At 40.2% G+C, this 20000-nt stretch overlaps 1 protein-coding gene across 2 annotated transcripts in view; it reads left to right on the top strand.

Annotated features, from left to right (window-relative positions):
• LOC138006698 (myoferlin-like) overlaps positions 1-20000 on the top strand; it is a 70579-nt gene that overhangs the window by 44827 nt on the left and 5752 nt on the right. For both annotated transcript variants that reach the window (XM_068853184.1, XM_068853183.1), the window contains 21 exons: positions 905-959; positions 1052-1129; positions 2108-2289; positions 3922-4071; positions 4310-4408; positions 7226-7390; positions 8050-8221; positions 9650-9738; positions 10754-10870; positions 11307-11438; positions 12496-12618; positions 13177-13212; positions 14070-14161; positions 14638-14808; positions 15269-15417; positions 16509-16651; positions 17420-17508; positions 17942-18037; positions 18885-18932; positions 19630-19720; positions 19848-19944. In XM_068853184.1, the coding sequence (XP_068709285.1) occupies positions 905-959; positions 1052-1129; positions 2108-2289; positions 3922-4071; positions 4310-4408; positions 7226-7390; positions 8050-8221; positions 9650-9738; positions 10754-10870; positions 11307-11438; positions 12496-12618; positions 13177-13212; positions 14070-14161; positions 14638-14808; positions 15269-15417; positions 16509-16651; positions 17420-17508; positions 17942-18037; positions 18885-18932; positions 19630-19720; positions 19848-19944 (2374 nt within the window). The remainder of the gene's footprint in view (positions 1-904; positions 960-1051; positions 1130-2107; positions 2290-3921; positions 4072-4309; positions 4409-7225; positions 7391-8049; positions 8222-9649; positions 9739-10753; positions 10871-11306; positions 11439-12495; positions 12619-13176; positions 13213-14069; positions 14162-14637; positions 14809-15268; positions 15418-16508; positions 16652-17419; positions 17509-17941; positions 18038-18884; positions 18933-19629; positions 19721-19847; positions 19945-20000) is intronic.

The raw sequence follows: 20000 nt of genomic DNA, 5'->3' as shown, positions 1-20000 counted from the left end.
GGCTTTTTAATTGATTAACTACTTGTGATACCTTTGTGAAAGACAGACGTTTATTACTTGAACTGGGGAACAGGAATCGCCAACGAAGAAAAAATTATCATTGAACGGGAGGACATTTGTTACTGGAAAAAACCTATACAACCACACTTGCTGTTAACCTAGCGACAACGAACACGCATTCAATGGTGCACGAAAATTTACCCCTGTACGAAGTGGACACAACAAGGAAGCACAAACAAAATTGACGTGGAGTTCCTAAAAAAGGGTTGAGCCGAAATAAAAAGAAAGCACCTCAAAAAATTGGAATCATTACTCCTAATAGAGCAGTTTTAAACGACTTTCGAAAGTAATTGCGCAATTACAGTTGCTGCAAATGTACGCTTAGTGATTGGTCTAAGAATCTCGCGCCAGTTAACCAACTAATAAAAGAGAAAATAAAGACCAATCACGGCTTGCACGCGTGAATTTTCTTGCGCTTTGAGCAAGTTACACGGACTTGCTACGAGTTCATTGCGTTCTTGCACTTGCTGTGATTGGTCGAAGTAATCACTTTGGTATTTGTTTCCGACACTTAATACCTTTTGAATGGCAAAAAGGCACGGGGGCGATTTCTTTATTAAATTATCAAGTAAGCCATGTCGGTTTTTCTGACGCTCACTAATTATCGTGGACACAATCATTAAAGGAAAGATTTTTTGTCAAGACCTTGATTACCAAGACCTTGTAACGTTGATTTGTGTTAATTTTTAATTTCAGTTTACAATGTCCCCAATCAGTGCTCCAGCGCTAGAACAACTAGACACTTAAATAAAGTTCATTTCCTTTTTTTCCCTTTGCTTTAATTCAGTGGGTGGGCAGCTCAGTGCACAACTTCTGACTTAAATTTTCTTTCCCTTTCGAACAGGAAGACAGAAAGAACTGTTTGCGGAGTATTCCACGAATGTTTGTCACATACGAAAGTGAGTTGTTCTCCACTTTTGCAATCAAATTCGTGGCCACGTTTATACAGTAGAAAACTTTTTGTTTTGCCATCTTGTTTTGTTTTTGATAGAACCGCACAAATATCAGCTATGGGCTTACATTTACCAGGCAAGAGACTTGCTTGCTATGGACGAGAGCGGAATGAATGGTGAGTCCTTTGTCATCTATGTCATTGTCATCCATGTTTTGAAACCATCCAACAAATGCCTTATAGTTAACTAGGTTACTGCAAGTTCAACTTGAAAACATTTCTTCAATCAATTGTGGGGTAGTGTTGCCAGGATGTTTTCGTTGTTTATCCCCGCTAAACGACGCGATGTAAACATGTAAGCCAGGTTTTCACTAGTGACGCAAGCATAAAGGGGCTATTTCACCTTTTCGTTGTGGTTGAACTTATGCTTGCCCTCGCTTGCGTTATGTGAAAACGAAACGCAGCATAATCACAAGGAAATTTGCTACGTCTGGCCGTGTCTGGGCATTTTATAGCACTCGTTCCGGATTCCCCACTTCTGAGCATTTTGAGTTATGTTGAGGTGTCGTTTTCACTTAGCACAAGCTACTTATGCCTGCACTCATGGTTCTGCGTGCGCGCTAGTGAAGACCAGGTTGTAGAAATTGACTGTCGCGTTTATGTCAAACAGCAAACGTCTGGTTGTAATTTGAGATTTGCCAAAAATCTAAGAAAGTTGTTTCATTTAAGCTCATTTCTTTCCTGTTTATTTGGAGAACTTCTCAAGAGAGAAATCAGTAGATTATTCAGAATAGAGAGGTTTTCGATTGAGTTTCGTAAAACAGATTCCAAAGTACTTACTTCGACCAATTAAAGCAGGTGTAAACAGCGCTATTAATCCAAATTCGTAGCAATTCCATGTAACGTGCCAGGAGGATGGGCTCCTGAACTTGCCCAAATCGCGGGAAAAATCGGTTTTGGTTCAATTTCCCTTTCATTGGTTGATAAACTGACGCGAGATTTTTAAACCAATTACAAAGCGTAGCAATTGCAATCGCGTAATTAATTTCACAATTTTTAAGCATTTACAAGAAACAGGAGCCTGCCTTTTGCCGTTTGCCACGATTTATAGACAGCGAAAGTCAGAGACACAGAATTTTTTAATGTATTGCTTAGATGCCTACGCCCGAATAGCTTTCTGCAAACAGAGTGACGTCACTGGGGTTCTGACGCAAACTTTGTGCCCAACTTGGGATCAGACGCTGATATTTGAGGACGTCGAGATAAACGAAGACGTGGAGAATGTGGTTAGGAACCCACCGAGTGTCGTGGTGGAGTTGTTCGATCGGGACTCAGTGGTAAGTGAGAGTGTTCAGTGTTCAAGTTTATCCATACTTGAAGCGGTTTTTAGTGACCCAGATTTTATGGATGATTACTTAGCCTTGCTTTGGTACGGATCTCTGTGCCTTTCATGTTGTAAACCATGTTTCCAAGTTGAGTGATCTTCGTTTGAGTAAGGAGACCAATCAATTTGTTGGCCAAGCACACAACTATTTAATGGTCTATTCACTTCCTTTTCGATGCGTTTAATATTTGTGAACCCGTTATCACTTTTCATATTATTATTTATGTACAGAAATTGGGCTTAATTCTATTTTTTTCCCATTTCTTTCGCAATTTGGGGTTGGGTGGGGTTGATGTCGATTTTCACCTTCCTTGAGAAAACCGTTTAAAAAAGGCCAACAGTATGACACAACTGGTAATGTCTTTTGTCTCGAGACCTCCAATAGATATTATTCAGTTCTTTTCTGTTCTCCTTTGTTTCGACATCGAAGTGAAATTGCTGAAAATGGGTTTCGATTTTTCGCGTTAAACTGATCGTGATCCGTTTTATTATTCCTTGGGATAGTAACCGGGTATAAAGGCTGGGACGCACTAAGCGATAAGTCCCTGCAACACGTCGCGGGAACAAGTCGCTGGAACAATTCGCCTCATGTGACGCGGTTAATTTTGTGAAAATCTTTGTCGCTGTGATCAGTTGCACGAATTCAAACCAGTTTGAATTCGTGCGACTGATCGCAGTAACAAAATTAGCGAAAGCATCTTTGTCGTACCGTGTGAACACTTACGGCAACAAGTCGGTGCGACAAAATATAACTGAACCAATGAGAGAGCGTCATATGGCCTACCATATTGAATTAGAAAACTAGTTCTTATTTCCCCTCATACAAGATCACTGCGTGTGCACCGAACGGGCGTCGTGTCGCAGTGACTTGTTTTGCAACTAGTAGTACACACCGAGCGACTTGTCGCAGAGACCTGTCGCCGCGGCGACTTGTCGCCTAGTGTGTCTCGGCCTTAATATCATCATTTTGCATTTACCGTTGTCCATGTTTTAGTTTATAGGCCGGGGTACACACTAGGCGATACGTCGCTGCGACACGTCGCGGGGACAAGTCGCCGCAACAAATCGCCTGGTGTGACATGGTTAATTTCATGAAAATCATTGTCGCTGCGGTAGAATTTTGTCGCCGCGATCAGTCCCGACTTATCGCAGCGACAAAATTAGCGAAAGCAGCGTTGTCGCATCGTGTGTACACTTCCGGCAACAAGTCGCTGCGACAAAATATAAATGAACCAATGAGAGAGCTTCATATGGTCAGCCATATTGAATTAGAAAACTAGTTCACATTCCCTCTCATACGAGATCACTGCGTGTTCTCCTAACAGGCGTCGTGTCGCAGCGACTTGTTTTGCAAGTAGTACATATGGAGCAACTTGTCGCAGAGACCTGTCGCTGCGACTTGTCGCCTAGTGTGTCCCGGCCTTATTAGTTTATTGTGCCTTTTCTGACTTTGGAATTTTCGGACCTGTGACCGGGTAAGGAAAATATCTGGCGTCATTAGTAAAAACATTAAATCTTTTTTAAAAACAAATCTCTCGAATTTGCATAATACTTTGAGCTGAAATCAGCGGTACTTTTATTACAGGGTAAGGATGGATTTCTTGGTCGTTGCACGATGTCCCCTTTAGTGCGGTTAGAAGGTCATCAGATTCCTGAGCCGAAATTGCAGTGGTACAAAATAACGAGAGGACAGGAAGAAGCAGGCGAGCTACTGGCTGCCTGTGAACTGTTTCTGGTAAGATTTCAGAATTTTATTCAACATGCTTGAATTTCAAAACAATATCGAATGAAACATTTCTCGAGAAGTTCAGGTTGCCACTCTTCATATTCAGCAAGATTGCAGCTTAACAATGGTAGAGTGAAAGAGGCGCTAGGGTCTGACCTAAAGTGGCTTTTGTAGCTTATCACTCATCAAAACGTTGGAAAAATGTCTTTGAAATTCACTAATTATGTGTCTTGCTGAAATCTTGCAGGATGAAGGCGCCGAGTTGCCGTTTACCCCCGCAATGAGAGGAGAGGTGTTTGCAGTCCGAAGTGGTGTACGGCCGAAACTACAGAGATCAGCTATCGAGGTTAATCAATGGTTTGAATCACTTGCGATGCAAGCATAAGCGAAAGCGACTGACACACACGGACGCCTAAACGTATAAGCTTATCCGGATCGTGTTAAAGATCAATAACACCAGCCCATTTTGTCTGCAGCGGGGAGGCGCGGTGCCCTAACGGTTTGCGCGCTGGACTCCGGATCGAGTGGTCAGGGTTCGAGCCCTGGCCGGGTCATCTCACAGTGCCTCACTTCACCCAGGTGTATAAATGGGTACCGGCAAATTTAATGCTGGGGGTAACCCTGCGATGGACTGGCATCCCATCCAGGGCGGAGTAGAAATACTCCTAGTCGCTTCACGCTACAGTAACCGGAGATAAGCGCCGGCCTGATGGGCCTTCTAGGCTCGTAGCAGACTTTCCCTTACCTTTGTCTGCAGTGCGTTGCGCATGCGCACAGCTATATTACCGTCTTTGAACCCTGTACAAATTCAAAGATTGTTATATGTTTAAAATGCTTCTGCACTTGCGTATTCTGATTTTGCTTAACCACTCTTCCTTAAATGATGTTTAAAAAATATAAAATCTCATAGATTTAAACTGCGAAATGAACGTGAATTTTAATTCACCTCTTACGGGATGTAACTTGAACTCACAACTGACCAGTTCCCAAGCTCCCCACTGGCTCACGGATTCAAATCCGGTTTTAGGCTCGATTACCAGCGCTGATTCGGGAAATGAGCCAGCGATACCCGGACCCAAGTAAGCGGCAGAAATCTGGCCTAATAGGCCACTTTAAGAAAAACCATAATATTCTTTGTTTGCCCTCCAAAACTTTGCATAAGCATTGTTTCCATTTTCTGGCTTGGGACTTGCAATGGTCCCAAGCAGGAGCCCATGACTTGGAGCCTCCCAATGCATTATATCCTTGAGCCAACCTTTGCGCGTATCTTTCTATTTTTAGAACTAATCCTTTAGCAGGAGACTCACATTTACAACAATTTACATCAATTTGCACAATTTGCATACATTGTTTTTGCTAGTTTTGTCTCTTGTTCCACAATACTTTTATTCTGATTGGCCATTCTAAACGGTGTGTGCAGAGCCGAAGAACTCGTGGCTTTCTAAAAATAGAAAGATACGAGCAAAGGTTGACTCATAGGGCTTGTATGGGAGAGGCAAGCTCCTACTCATGCGTTCCTGTCCCAAGAGAAAATAAAAACAATGCTTATGAAAAAATTTTGAGGGCCAACAAAGAGTATTATGGTATTTTCTAAAGTGGCCTATTCCGTTCAAATCTGGATTTTAACAGGCTTGTTTGTTCCTGCTTAAGTTGCTTATCAATCGGCGATGATTTTTTCTAACGTTCATTTCACTTTTATTTTGCTTGATTCTCTCAATCGGTTGTTTGCCCCAACTCCCCTAGTGTTTAGATGAGGCTATGTAAACACGGAAAAAACTCCTTTATTGCTTTTATAAAATATTTCTCAAAAATAATTCGACGCATGAAGGAAAATGCTGTATTTTTTACTTCTTGATTGAAACAGGTATTCTTGATACATAGAGGATATTACATGGCCACGCGGAGATACGAAATTTCTCTTCGAGTGTTGAAAAATATTTTACGAGTGAGCACAGCGAACGAGTGAAATATTTTTCAAGAAGAGTGAAATACCAATGAAACACTAAATCATTCACGAAAGGCATCGTAAGGTGCGATGTAACCATAGCAACAGTGATCTTTTCACGTGTGAAGATATCATGTTTCGCTTGAAAGCTCACTTGGTATTTCATCGGTGTTTATATAATAAACGCTTATGTTTCCTACAAGACAATCAAACCGCGCGTCTGACAACACATAACCAATCAAAATTCATGTGATGTCACAGCCATGTTTACATGCTCTCATCTAAACACAGCTACTGACCAATGAGAGTGCGCGTACTATCCTAATTATTTTATAAATCCAGCTCTAATACCACACTGAACTACACTTTGTTAGGCGTAGATAACAAAGAAACAATTTCAATGCTTGGCGGTATGACCTAGTTAGCGGTTGGATCCAGTCATGGAACTCTGACTCCTTACCCAAGCATGACTTTGTGTTTCACTTAAGTTGAGCACACTTTTTCGTCAAAACTCGGATACCTTGCTGTCTTCCTCTCCCGAACCTCGATGGCGGTTCCCATCTTTTGTTTTGAGCCGATACGGTTAAGAACGTAACCATGGAAGCTAATTTGGCCAATCACAGCACCAATCAAACGAGATGCTGTCAATCAAATTAGCCAATCGTGACGCAACGCAGACATTTACAGCCAGAGACAAGCGCGGAAAAAGCTTACAAACAAGTCACAATGGTTTCGAATAAAATCATTGTTGTAGCCTGATAATAGACTACGATAGCCCCTCAGATTCTTCCTTCTTTGAACAGATCTTATGACGGAATCTAGTAACTTGTTCCTCGCTGGGGGTTTCACTTCTAATGCGCTGACAATTTTACCCGTTCGACGATCTCTGTCAAACTAATCTTTACGGTATGTAATGAAGAAATGCAACTTAGTTGTTTGGTTTCGACGGTGACTCGGAGATGCTCGGAATTAAATCCCGCCGAGTGCCTCTTTGCAGGAGTCGAACCTATTATCTCCCGAGACCTTCCAATTTTTAACTCGTATGCTGTATCACTGAGCCATAGGAGACTCGTGGTATCTAGGCCATTGAAATTGGTTGTGACAGTTCTCCCGCTTTAGTGCTAGTGAATTCTTACCATGCCAAACCAAAGCGGTTGTTAAATTACTTTGGACAGTTAATATCAAAGCTCTTATTTATGCGTATATATTGATCAATAGGTCTTATGCTGGGGTGTAAGGAACATGAAAAAGTTTGAACTTACTGGCGTGACGTCACCAAGCATTGAGTTCGAGTGTGCTGGGGGACTGGTACAGTCTGACGTCATCAAAGATACGAGGAAGAATCCAAACTTTGATAAACCGGTGTTAACAAGAATGATTGTGGTAACTACGATATTGAATCTGCACAATTCGTTAAAAAAATATCATTCAAACGCGCGACAATCCTTCGGTAATCTTCGAATCGAAAGTAAAGGGATCAAAAATAATGGTAAACACCATTGTAGTAGTCTGAACACCTTTGTTTTCCAATTAGTTTAGCAACTTCCGAGAAGCTCATTTATGATGGTATTTGTAATTGCCGGAAATTAACTCTAGAAGAATTGTTTGAATGCTCTGTCTCGCATATACTGATTTTTTTTTTATAATGTGCTACACGAGTGCTGAAACCAAGGGCTCAGCAATTCCCTTCAGATTATTCGATTTATTACTGGCCAGGTTTCGGATTAACCGAATAACTGGAATGAATTTTTGAAAGTGTCAAAGGTGATCAGAAAATTATCGCTGGGAATAGCTTGGATACGACTTAACGGTCGGTACGGGGTACTCGTATTGTGTTCGCAACACAGTAATTACCCAAAACGAATATTCTTTGTATACCAAGGAAAGTGTTGGTTGTGTTCATTTTTCTATCTGAAACTGAACAGTCCTGGTCTGTGTATTGAAAATTAAAATATATTTTTTGTCAGACGGGATTCAGTAGTGGAGAGAAAGAGGAAAAAATGTAAAAATGTAAAAAAAACCCCCATTGTTTCTTTTCATAGAATCTCCCTGTGGAAGAAATCTACATGCCAGCATTGAACATCCGGGTCCGAGACAACAGAACGTTTGGTAGGCGACCAATCGTTGGAGTCCATTCAGTGAGAACTATGCAAAAGTACCGTTGTGCAACACCAACAGCAATCGAGGAAATCGACTCCGGTCCACCCCCAAAAGGTAAGCAGAAAACTTTAACTGCGATTCGTACAATGTGGTCCCCTGCAGTCGTTCGGTTGCTGGATAGCGCCATTTACTGGATAAATCCTTATCTAGTGGGTAACATTACTATATTTAGGCTACTTTTTAGAACCTCTTTAACTAACTAAGTAAACATAACTTCTAATCATCCAGTTTTGTAAAATGTTAAAGAATTAAATCTTTTGCTGGGAATAGTACGGTATATTGAAACATAGAACATTTCGGCCATAAACCATGGCCTACATCAGCTAATGCTGGAGGTCACGTGACCTGGACAGATCACGTGACAGACGACTAGGAAAGCCTCCTCGGCACCTGCTATCCATCTTACACGGATCATTACTTAACAACTCTTTAACTAACGCAGCACTACAATTGGATTCTTAAGTAATGCATATGTATCTTAACAATTTTATTCTATGTTCTGTATACCTTTTTCATCAAGTATTTGTAATGGTATTTTTAATATTTCTTTCTTTGTTGTTTTAAGTTCTTTAATGGTCTCTAGTTTATGCTATTTTATTTGTTCTGGTAAAAAACAAATTGAAACTCAGTCTACTGGGCTGTCACCAAGCAGTGCAGTGAATCGAATAACGGCAATTGGGAAACAGATATAAGATCTTCAATATATATTTTTGACATTTGCTACTCACTGGCATGCTCTCTATGTTTCGTTTCTGAGGAAACGAAACGTATCTAATGTGACTTCAGGGTGAACTATTTAGTACACAGTAAGGTAGAGTGGCCAATCAAAACGGAGTTTGTAATTGAAAATCTAAACATCTACGAGATGTAAGAACAAACTTATAAACATGTTAACCATTAAGTATCGCAAATCATAATGCTGACAAACAAAAAGGGGAGGAAATGGGTTATAAAAATGAAGTTTTGACTATCTGAATGATCTTGGGTCAGATTAAAGCGATATATTTTTGAAAAATCCAAGGCTCTCTCTCTTCGTGTTAATGAGTAATGTAAACAATCTTCGCATTGGTGAGTCGTAGTAATAAATTGGGTTAACCAGGAACCAGTTATTTTAAAGCTAGTACCAGTAACTGCCTAGGTTCTCAAGTAACACAAGTAATGGAAGATTGAAGGAATTTGAAATGTTATGCAGTGGCATTTGAAGGCAATTGCAAATAGGTATTTGTAGACTTTATGCTTCGATGTATTGTGCACATAAACAAGTATCTGTTCTTCTCTTTAATGGTTAATATTCCTTGACAGGCTTCTCACCGTTCAGAGAGTTTGCGTCCACATTTCAATAGTTTTAATAGACGAAGCGCAATAACATTACAGACCGAGTGACCCACACTACTGTATTTTATCTTTTCTCCTGGCCTCACCATTCCGGAAACGAAACACTATTTCTTTTTTTGAAATAGTTTCTTGTTGATTTTGTTTCAGTCGACGCTGCATCCATAGCAAGCAATCAAAGCTCACACATTGTGGACATAAAAGACCCTGCCGCAAAAAAACTTAAGAAAAAGAAAAAGGTGACTCTTGATTCCGCTCAAATTTTGTATTGAACTAATGAAGTAAGGATGGTTTAGAAAAGTTTCTTCTCCTTTCTTGGCATATTTCTTATTCTGTTGAATGCGATCATCAAGTACTCCTGTTGTTTCATCAATGCATCTTTAAAAAAAAAAGAGTTCAGAATATGAAGGAAAAATGCAAAAGGATCTTTCTGGTTTAATCTGGTCACGCGTCTGCCAAAGGAAGAGGGGGGTGGGGGGGGGGGGGCAAAACGTGGGAGATGACAAAAAATACAACAAGAGGGGCGGGCAGCCAAGTAGTAAATTTGTCTTTCTTAAGCTCACTATAGAAGAGAAAAATTTTACCGAAGAGCAGCGCTGGGAATTGGTGAAACATTTTCCATATCCCGTAGGCGAAACAGCAACCACGTCCGGCTCTACCAAAAGAAACTGCTTCCAAGCACTTTACTTGTTTTGGCTTTAGATTTACATTACAATAGCTGCTCTGCTTGAGGGCAGAGTAGCCGATGAGGGAACGTGTCTGCTTGACAACAGCCAAAAAATCAAAGCCACTTCTTGGATTAACCTCATTTAGCGACAGATACCAATTAACCTTTTTTATTACTATAGAGAGAAATTAGATTTAGAGACGTTCGTGCTTTTTAGATTACTAATACTCTGCCGTTGTGTGGTTTTCCGTAAACTAGATGCAAAGGTGTTTTACCATATGAGGGGAAACTTCGGGAGTCGGCATATGAAAGCGCCTCACGCAGTGGCTATAAGTTTTTCATAAATACTCATCTAAAACACACAACAAAACCATCCCACCGGGGACGGAGTTCCCTACAATCTATTAGTCGCCCTTTTTCCATGACGTTCAACACAGTTACCGCGAACACTCACTGAACAACTTGTGATCGAGAAGTTCTTGGAGTTTCCAGTCTCACGCTCTGACTGAACTATGAAACCTTCCCTGATCTCCAGACTGATTCTGATCAATAGGCTTGCACTAAAATGTGTCTTCAAAACATTTTAGAAAAAGAAAGAAGAGCTGACAGAGGAGTTCTTGGACTGGTGGTCAAAGTTTTACGCCTCAGTCGGAGATGAGGAAAAATGTGGAGAATTTCTCGACAAAGGATACTCAACCATGAAAGTAGGTTACAAAATTTGGTTTTATCAAAACGTCTTTATACATTTCTTTCATTGTCTTTACATATATTTCTGAAAGCTAGCCACTCAGATAAAGAATACAAGACATATATGTTGATTGAAATTTGTGGGTGTGTTGAGGAGATAGTGGTATTCCCAGGCTCAACTCTTTGCGGAGTGTAATAGTTTACTTTTTAAGGCATCCGTGAACAAATATGGCTGCCGCGACAAGAGAAACTTTTTTCTTTGTTTGGGTTTATATTTTTCTCAAAAGGAGCAGGTGCATTGACGATATTACCGAATAGTCATGGTTAACCGTGACAAGAAGCAAATTGTGTCCAGTGATATTCTATCCTTTTTCTAGTGTCAATGTCATGTTTAAATTATAGCGCTGAATCTTAAACATAAACTGATTTTAAGCTCTAACTTACTGTTTTAAGGTATATCAAACGGAACTGGAAAGAGTTGAGGGATTTAGTGGCTTCGAGGATTTCATTAACTCATTTCCCCTTTGTCGCGGGAAAGCGAAATCAAGAGAAGAGGAGGAAGATACAGTTGTTGGTGAATTTAAGGTTTGATAATGATTTTTCGCCATATCTAGTGACCCTTTCACACCAATCCTTAACCAAGTTTTGAAGATATTTAGTTAAACACGGTTTCAAAGTGTGTCAGTTCTTTTTGAAATTATGTATACTGATTTTGTCGACAACAAATTTAGAACAGATAAAGCATATATTGGGACTCACCTGAATCTCATGTAAAAGTATAAACGACCGAATTAGCAACTATCAGTGCCACTAACAGAACTACTACCAGTGCCGCAGGAATGGAGCTCCTGTTACCTGTGCCTGATTTTCATTTTCTTCAACTTAGTTTAATTAAACAGACTTAACTGATTAGAGTGTAATGTGAAGTGCTAAGTTTCTACCCCATATAAACCATGTGAGCGTTAGCCCTACTGATGGAAATAGGTCCACACAAGGACCGAGAAAAACTCTGCCCAGGGTGGGAATTGAACCCACGACCTTCGGGTTAGATCACCTCTGCTCTACCGACTGCGCTACAAGGTCAGACGGGAGCAGGCCGTGGGAACTGAAAATGTTAAAGTCACGGCAAAGAACATGCACAAGTACAAGGAAGGTTTACGTCGTCAAATATAAGTGCTACACGGCCAAAGTTTGCAAAGACGTAATCCTTCCTTAGTTTAGTGAAGCATGTCTTGTTGGTGTGAATGGGGTATTATATTTTGCAACTCTCCAGATTTCAGCGGCATGTTGCCTTTTCACCATCAATGTCGTCATCTTCAAATGATGTTGATGATTATTACTGTATTCATCATAATCATCGTCACCATCATTAGAATAAGAGGAACATGAATAAAAAGAAGAAGACTGTAGAAACGGGCATTAGGAACAAAGATACAAAGAGTAAATGTGCAACGAGTGACACTTTCTATTGACTTAACAAATGGCGAAGTGAACCACAAGATGATTTCAGATCAGTCTTTTTTAATGAATGTGAACTAGAGATAAATTAATTTTACCACTCGTTCAGTGTTTGAGTGACTTTTCCAAAGACGACGACAGCCGGAACCGGAAAGGCGAAAATAAGTGTGCTTTACTTTTTTAGGGAACGTTTCGAGTTTATCCGATGCCAGAAGATGAACAGGCTTGGCCACTTCCGGAAACTGTTTTCACGTACCTCCCTCCAAGTCAACCTGTGCAATGTGTGGTTCGTCTCTATGTCATCAAGGTAATATTTTTGTCTTATACGTACTGGGATTAACCAAAAATATTAATCTCCCAATGGGAAAAATTCTCAGTAAACTACGCGTAGTCTGATATTGGTCGAAGGCTTTTTGTTACGAGTCTAAAATATCTCAGGGGAAATAGCTGTAGACGAAATTCTTCGCAAGAGACCAAAATTTTATCAGTTTAGCGCTTTTCGATGACTCTTTGCAATAAGTGGGTTCAAGTTATTGCCTCGTTTATCTATTTTGGCTCGGCAGTTGATAAAGTCTGTTATAAAATCTCAGTAGATGACAGAGGCATTTTCGATCGTCGACTGTGCATGCTGAAGTGCTACTATGACCAAAACATAAATCTTGTTCAGTGATTTGCGGCACGGGAGTTTCGGGCTTTCAGATTTTTAACTGAACTAGTGTTTTGGTTTTTTGATCGCAGTAGCACTTAAATCACAGGAAATAATGTTGACAATCCAAATGTTCAAAGAAAGCACTTCAGTGGTTTGTTAATTTGAATTTGGCCCCGTTATCTATAGCTTAGCCTTCGGTTTGTTGTTGCTTTTCAGGCATTGGATCTTCAACCAAAAGACAATTCAGGCACCGTAAGTTTAAAATGTTTTAACAAAAAAACTGCATGGTTATTAAAACTAACAGCGAGGTCAACATTCAAGACGTGCCTTACATGGGCCTAGTTGTTCGAAGCATACCATGGCAACATACCGTTACAGGTTTTGATATCTTTGCTTATATTAACCATGCAATGGGTTGGCTCAAACCAAGCTTCGAGAAACTCGGCCCAAGCAGTTGCTTATCGTCATGCAGCTTTGCTGTTGCTTTATGTTGGTAGTTGATGAAAAGTGGCATTAATAGCCCTTGTTGTTATGAATGTACAGCTAAGAGCTTTGGCAAGAATACGCGAAAATCAACAGAGCGTAATCGCGATGGAGTTGAATTCACAACTCTATTTGTTGGTCTGATGATTCTTGCCAAACCTAGCGCCCGTATGCTTACTAGAAACAGCAAGGCGGCGAAGAAAATGACTCACAGTCGAGCATCCGCAAACATCACATCACATCCGAAGTTGTCGTGTTTCCTGGTAGCTAAAGTGGCAAACTGAGAACGCAAATCCGAAAATCCGCATATTACTTTTTATCGCCGGTATTTCCCAAACACCGACCTCAAAATGGCCAAATCCGTTAATTCGTTTGTACACCAACGTTAATTGTAAGTGGTTTCTTTAGTATTTGGATAAGAAAAAGAAAAATGTTAGAGCTTTGGCCCCTTTAGCCAACTGCGAAACAAAGATTTCATCAGCACTGAGGAAGTTGCTAGAGAGTTATGGGTACTTATTCGCTGCAATGCATTTCTTGTTTGTTGGTATTCAGTCTTAATGTTGTTGTCTCTTTGTATTTGTGTTACATATACCTAATACTAACGTAAATGATACTGTTTTTTTAAGGCTGATCCATACTTGGTGGTTACTTTAGGCAAGCAAACATTCGACGATGAAGACAATTACAAACCCTATACAATCAACCCAGTATTTGGAAGGTGAGGCAAATTTTCAACTTAAATCAGCCAGAGTGGGCTTTCACTAAACGCAAGATAATTCCTTTGGCTGACCACAGAACAAAAAGGAAAATCGGAACGAGTCATGCCTAACGCGAAGAAAATAAATGCAGCCGTGCTGGTGATTGGTCAAGAACTGGCACGTGATGTAATTAAACCGATCCCCATACGAGGGAAAAAACGCACTGAAGGAAAGAAATGTGCATTTGAAGATCGGGTTATAAACGTTGAATCAGCCTGAGTTTTTCAGGTGTCTGTAGGAGACAGTTCCTTAAATTCTCTCCTGATAAGTGCGAGGAACACTTCAAAAAAAAAAAAAAAAACATTCGATTGAAATTTTACAAATTGCGACAAATTCCTTTAAGTAAAAAAAAAACATTTCGTGTAGTGTTTTCAGTTACTTATTCTGCAAATTTAACGTTTCTTGTATTTCGTGTTTACCATCTTTTATTTCCAAGGTTATTTGAAATGACAGCCACTATTCCCATTGAGAAAGATCTCAAAATCGCTGTCAAGGACTATGACATCATTGGACGCGATGACGTCATCGGCGAAACCACGATAGACTTGGAGCAGAGGATTTTGTCTCGTTATCGCGCGACAGTGGGATGCGCCAAATCTTACTGCAAGTGAGTCACTTCCCCAACTCAGCCTTTGTGCATGCTTGGAACACCACAAATCTGTAAGGTTAACCTGTCTATTCTATTAGCTGATCATTTAATCGACTCAGTAGAGATATTAGCAGTACGATATGATTCTTCTCTGCACCTCATCACTCAGTCTTATCTTCTGTCTCGGTCTTTCCATCAAATGATCAAGTGCTGGCTAAATAAAGAGCCAGGGCGCATGCTTAATAATGATGATTTTCGACGAATTTATAACCAAGGAGGGGACTTCCACTCCAAGGACCGGATCAATATTCCAAAAGTCTTAGATACAAAAGGAATAGCAACAGGCGTCTTGGACTGGACTGGAGTGAGCTAGACTTCAAATCCCTGCGGCCTTTAATTTAGACTCGGACTTGAACTAACTGCATGGACTTGAAATTGGGTGAACTTGTCATTTCTTGTTTTCAAATGTATTTTAAAGGGCTGGTCCGAATACATGGAGAGACGTTCGAAAGCCAAGAACAATCCTGAACGATTGGTGCGTGATGAATAACAAGCCCCTCCCAGAATACAGTGATGATCCATGCTCGGTAAAAATGGATGGACACACCTACACTCTATCAGAATTTGGTAAATAGCTAGTGGTTGTGATTAATTCATATATATGAATGAGCTAAATGATAAACTCGTTTCTTGATTAGCTTTAAAAGTTGAACTTCCGAGTTGTTATGGGTAATCTCATATTCAACCTCTAGGCTGCTCTTGTAAATATCCATGCAGTTGGTATTCTCATTTTTTGATATGTTTATGGAGAGCAATCAGTTGGTACATTAAGGCCCTAATGAGTAAATTTTTCAACCGGAACTGTACGAAATGCCATCAGTATTTATTTATTGACTTATTTATTTATTTATTTATTTATTTATGTAGGGTTCTGGGGGGTTTCACAACTATTTTTTGTACTTAAGAATGAGCCACTCTCAGGAGGTTTTAATTTTTATTTTACTGATGATATCATTTATAATGGAGGTAAAACCAACTGAATTAAGGATCTCGACTGAGGCCCTAGTTGTTTAAAGGCCGGACAACTTTATCCGGTGGTGGATAAGTCGCTATCCAACAGTTTCAATCTGTGCAAAGATTTAAGTATTAGCTGGCGTAACTGTGAATGTGCATACTCTCTAAGCACATCTAACTAAATTAAGGCGTGTTGGAGAACCTTTGTCAACGTTTAACGCCAAGTGTATTTTACACTCTGGATAGCGGCTTATCCGCTGGATAAAGTTATCCAGCTGTGGCCAGGGAACTATTTGTAAGCCTGTTGAATGGTTGCCAGAGCGAAGCTTAATTAAACGTGGGACCTCTGTGCAAAACTCCTACCTCTTGGCTCTCAGAGTGCCCCTTTATGAATTACCTTCAGATGAGAAGATATTACAGATATTTAGCATTACTTTTACAGCAAATGGCAATTAGTGTCAGGCTGCGGGAATTTGCGCCATGCTCAGAATCAAAGACACGTGTTTGCGGATTTAAAATCAGTCCTTGTCTGTTAGCTGGAGATAACGAGCAACTTTTCAAAATAGAGAAAAACGCTTGAATGAAAAATTTTTCATGCTTTACTTTTATTAAAAGCATTACTACTTAGCATACAGTTTGCCTACCTTAGGAATGAGTGCTTTCTAAGGTTTTAAAAATCTGGGTTAATTTTTGCATTGTCTCAGAGGAAGGGTTGACAATCCACGCGCATTACGGAAAGCCACAGAGCAGATTGGCCCTTTATGTCCTCAACCAGTTTAACCTCGTTCCCGAACACGTGGAAACGAGGAGTCTTTACAACAAAACAAGACAACCGACTACGGAACAAGTAAGCATTCCATGGCCATCTGATTTTTTTTGTTTTACTAAACACCCTGCCTCGGGTAAAGTTCCGAGTGATTGAGTACAAGAGGCAAAATATCATAAGCTTTGTTGCTAGAGAAATCTGAACAGCCTTTGTTAGCTTTAATGATTGGAGTAATGTTCTCCAGATAGTGTTTGCGGTAGGTAAGATGAACGGTCGAGAAAAGGACTTAGAGACAATAATTGATGATCAAAAGGAACTATGTGATATTGGGAACCGAACCCACGACGCTCCTCAAGCCATGGTGAGCAAGGATTATCTGTACATATCGTGAACATGGCTATCAGTGACCAAAACCTATTCAAATTTCTGTGGCAACGAAGTTTATGATAATTTGCCTCTTGACTAAAGCGGCGTAATTGATGCAGTCGCATAGGCAAATCAATTCAACAATATTATCCGGATCATAACTGATAAAAGTGACGTGCATGTACGTACATACAACACTGAATCCAAGCTGAAAAAGGATATGCAGATATAGTGTAGTGAAATTAAAAAGTCAAGTCAAGTGAAATAAAGATATGAAGGAAGTGAAGTACAGTTGTTAGTCACCACTCCCCCTCGTGCCTTTTCAATAATTCGTTTCTCACGCAGTTTAAAATCAGTTAAGAAAGTGACAAATGCCCCTGTCCAGAAAAAGGACTGAGTGCAACACTTGCTCTTGGATGAAATTCAAGGACAGGAAAAATGGATCAAGTTATGCTGACAACCCTTTTTTTTTTTTTCAAACAGGGAAAGCTCCAACTTTGGGTGGATATTTTTCCCATCTCGGATGGCAAACCGCCTGCTGCAATCGACGTTCAACCAAGACAACCAATTGAGTAAGATTTGTTCAAAGGTGTGAGATTGCAGAAAACCATCTTGTATCTCGTTTGCACGACATTAAAAAACAAAAGAGCACAATTGTATCATGCCCCGTTCCTTTCAAAACTGAATTTTTCGCAATCCCACACCTCACTCGATTCGTTTGTATTAGTCGCGTAAAAGAACAGTTCCCCTTGCCCCATAGTTTTTTAAAATCTATTTTTAGTTTCACAAAGCTACTTTGAAGTTCTCGTTCCCAATGCCACGCATATTTAAAATTATTTCATTACTGGCCAATCAGGTGTCCCTCTGAAAATAGCTGCGTAGCTAAAATAAGACTGCTTAAAAAGCTATTATTGGAACAGGGCCATGTATGGGGGATCCGTTCTCTTACTTCATTAATTCTCTCTTACCACATGTCATTTCCTTTTTTTTTTCTATTCCTCCTAGATACGTGCTTCGTGTTGTCATCTGGAACACAAAAGACGTGGTCATGAATGAGACATCAATCACAGGCGAAAAAATGAGTGACATTTATGTGAAAGGGTAAGGAATGTCAGTTAGACTCATGTATGCGGGTGTATATATAATATTATCTTCGATTTAAGGCTAAACATGAAAATGTAGAAGAAAATCAGCAGTCCACAAATCAGCAAGGATGCACGGCTGGCGTAGTGGTGAGAGCACTCGCATTCCACCAATGTGGCCTGGGTTCAATTCCGATACTCCGCGTCATACGTGGGTTAAATTTGTTTGTTCTCTGCTCTGCACCGAGAGGTTATTCTCCGGGTACTTCCGTTTTCCCCTCTCCTCAAAAACCAGCATTTGATCTGAATTGCGTTAATTTGTTGATTTCTGTCTCCAATTAGTGCCGGCGCCAGAGGACTAGACACTTAAACAAAGTTCCTTTCCTTTTCACCTTCACAAATGGGTTTCTTAAATTCCTTTTTTAAAAATTCCGCCGGTCCAGATTTAGCGCGTGCTTTCTCCGCCCCATTATGACTGACTGCCTCTGGGTCTCCAAGGATTGGGGTCACTATCAGGAATGTGGGTCAATACCTCAAAGTGCCCCTAATCTCTTTGTTTTAAATTCGCAGCTGTCAAATTACATTATCACGAAACACACATCTCAACAGCCTTGAAATTTCGATTCTAACAGGTTGCTTAAGTTGCGCAAGATTGACCAATCTAACAGTCACGTGTCCTCTGACTCAGTCAGTAACTTAGGGATAGACCGATGCCTATTAACAACTCAGTCTTGGCCCGGTCAGATGACTACTAGTTTTGGTACGTTTTCTGGCGCATTTTGAGCGGAAATTAAGTCGTACTTACTTAAGTTCTACTTTATATCACCAAAATGCTTCATTTTGTACTCATTTGTCTTTGGTATTAGGTGGATCGATGGGATTGACGAACCTCAAGAAACGGACGTCCACTATAGGTAAGGAAGGAATCGCTTACTATACTAAAGCTCTTTTTGATCGGGTCCGCGTTCCCGGCTCTCGCCAGTGTCCATCGAATCCTACTCAGATCTTCTGAATTCAACCTAAACAACCTCTGTAGCAGCAGGGGCACCTTGAATGTTCGCGGTTACCTGCGAAAACAAAACGATTGGACTCTTCGCGAAAGCTAAATAACTGATAGAATCGAAGAGGAAACTCGAGTTAAGATGGGTAACCTGATTTGAGCATAGTTAATGCATGGAGATGGTTATGAAACTTGACAAGTTCCTTTGTTTCATGTTTTTGTCCGTATTTTTGGTCTTGACCCTGCACAAAACACACCTTTTTTTGAGAAGATAACCAATCAAATCCTTCGATTAAATTATGCGCACCTAATTTGTGAACCCGTGCGAAAGCGAAAACAAAAGATTGTGCAGGGTCACGGTCAATTCAACATTGCCCGATTGCGACAACATTATTTTCTTTAAGGCTTTTTTTTATTTTTACTTTAAGGTTTCATAACCAGTCCCTCGATTAACTATGATTTGAGAGAAAACTGTCTTGCAAATTGGGTTGGGCATCAATTTCAGTTAAGATCCCGGAAAAGTTTTGTTTCGCAATGGGCTCATTACCCAGTGTCCGAATGTCGTCGAAATCGATTGATTACTCTGTTGCACGATTCTCTGTGTTTTGCAGATCCATGGACGGAGAAGGAAACTTCAACTGGAGATTTGTATTTCCTTTCAATTACGTACCAGCTGAGAAGAAACTTGTGGTGTCCGAAAGGGTTAATAGGCTGTTTTTAAATTGCTGTTTAGAAGTGAACTCTAGTTAAACCCATTTTAGGGAATCAACATGGTCAAGTTGGCGAAAAGTCTTGATTTTACTGAAAAGATATTCAATTTCTTTGTTAGGAAAACTTTTGGAGCCTTGACGAGTCAATAGAGAAACTCACACCACGGCTGATGATACAAATATGGGACAATGATCTGTTATACGATGATTTTCTCGGTATGTTTCGATGCGAATTATATGTTCTTGTATAAACCGATAGTAAATGTATAACT

The sequence above is a fragment of the Montipora foliosa genome, chromosome 6 (genome assembly GCF_036669935.1).
Source record: "Montipora foliosa isolate CH-2021 chromosome 6, ASM3666993v2, whole genome shotgun sequence".
NCBI classification, from domain to species: Eukaryota; Metazoa; Cnidaria; class Anthozoa; order Scleractinia; family Acroporidae; genus Montipora; species Montipora foliosa.
This window is presented reverse-complemented; position numbering and strand designations above follow the sequence as displayed.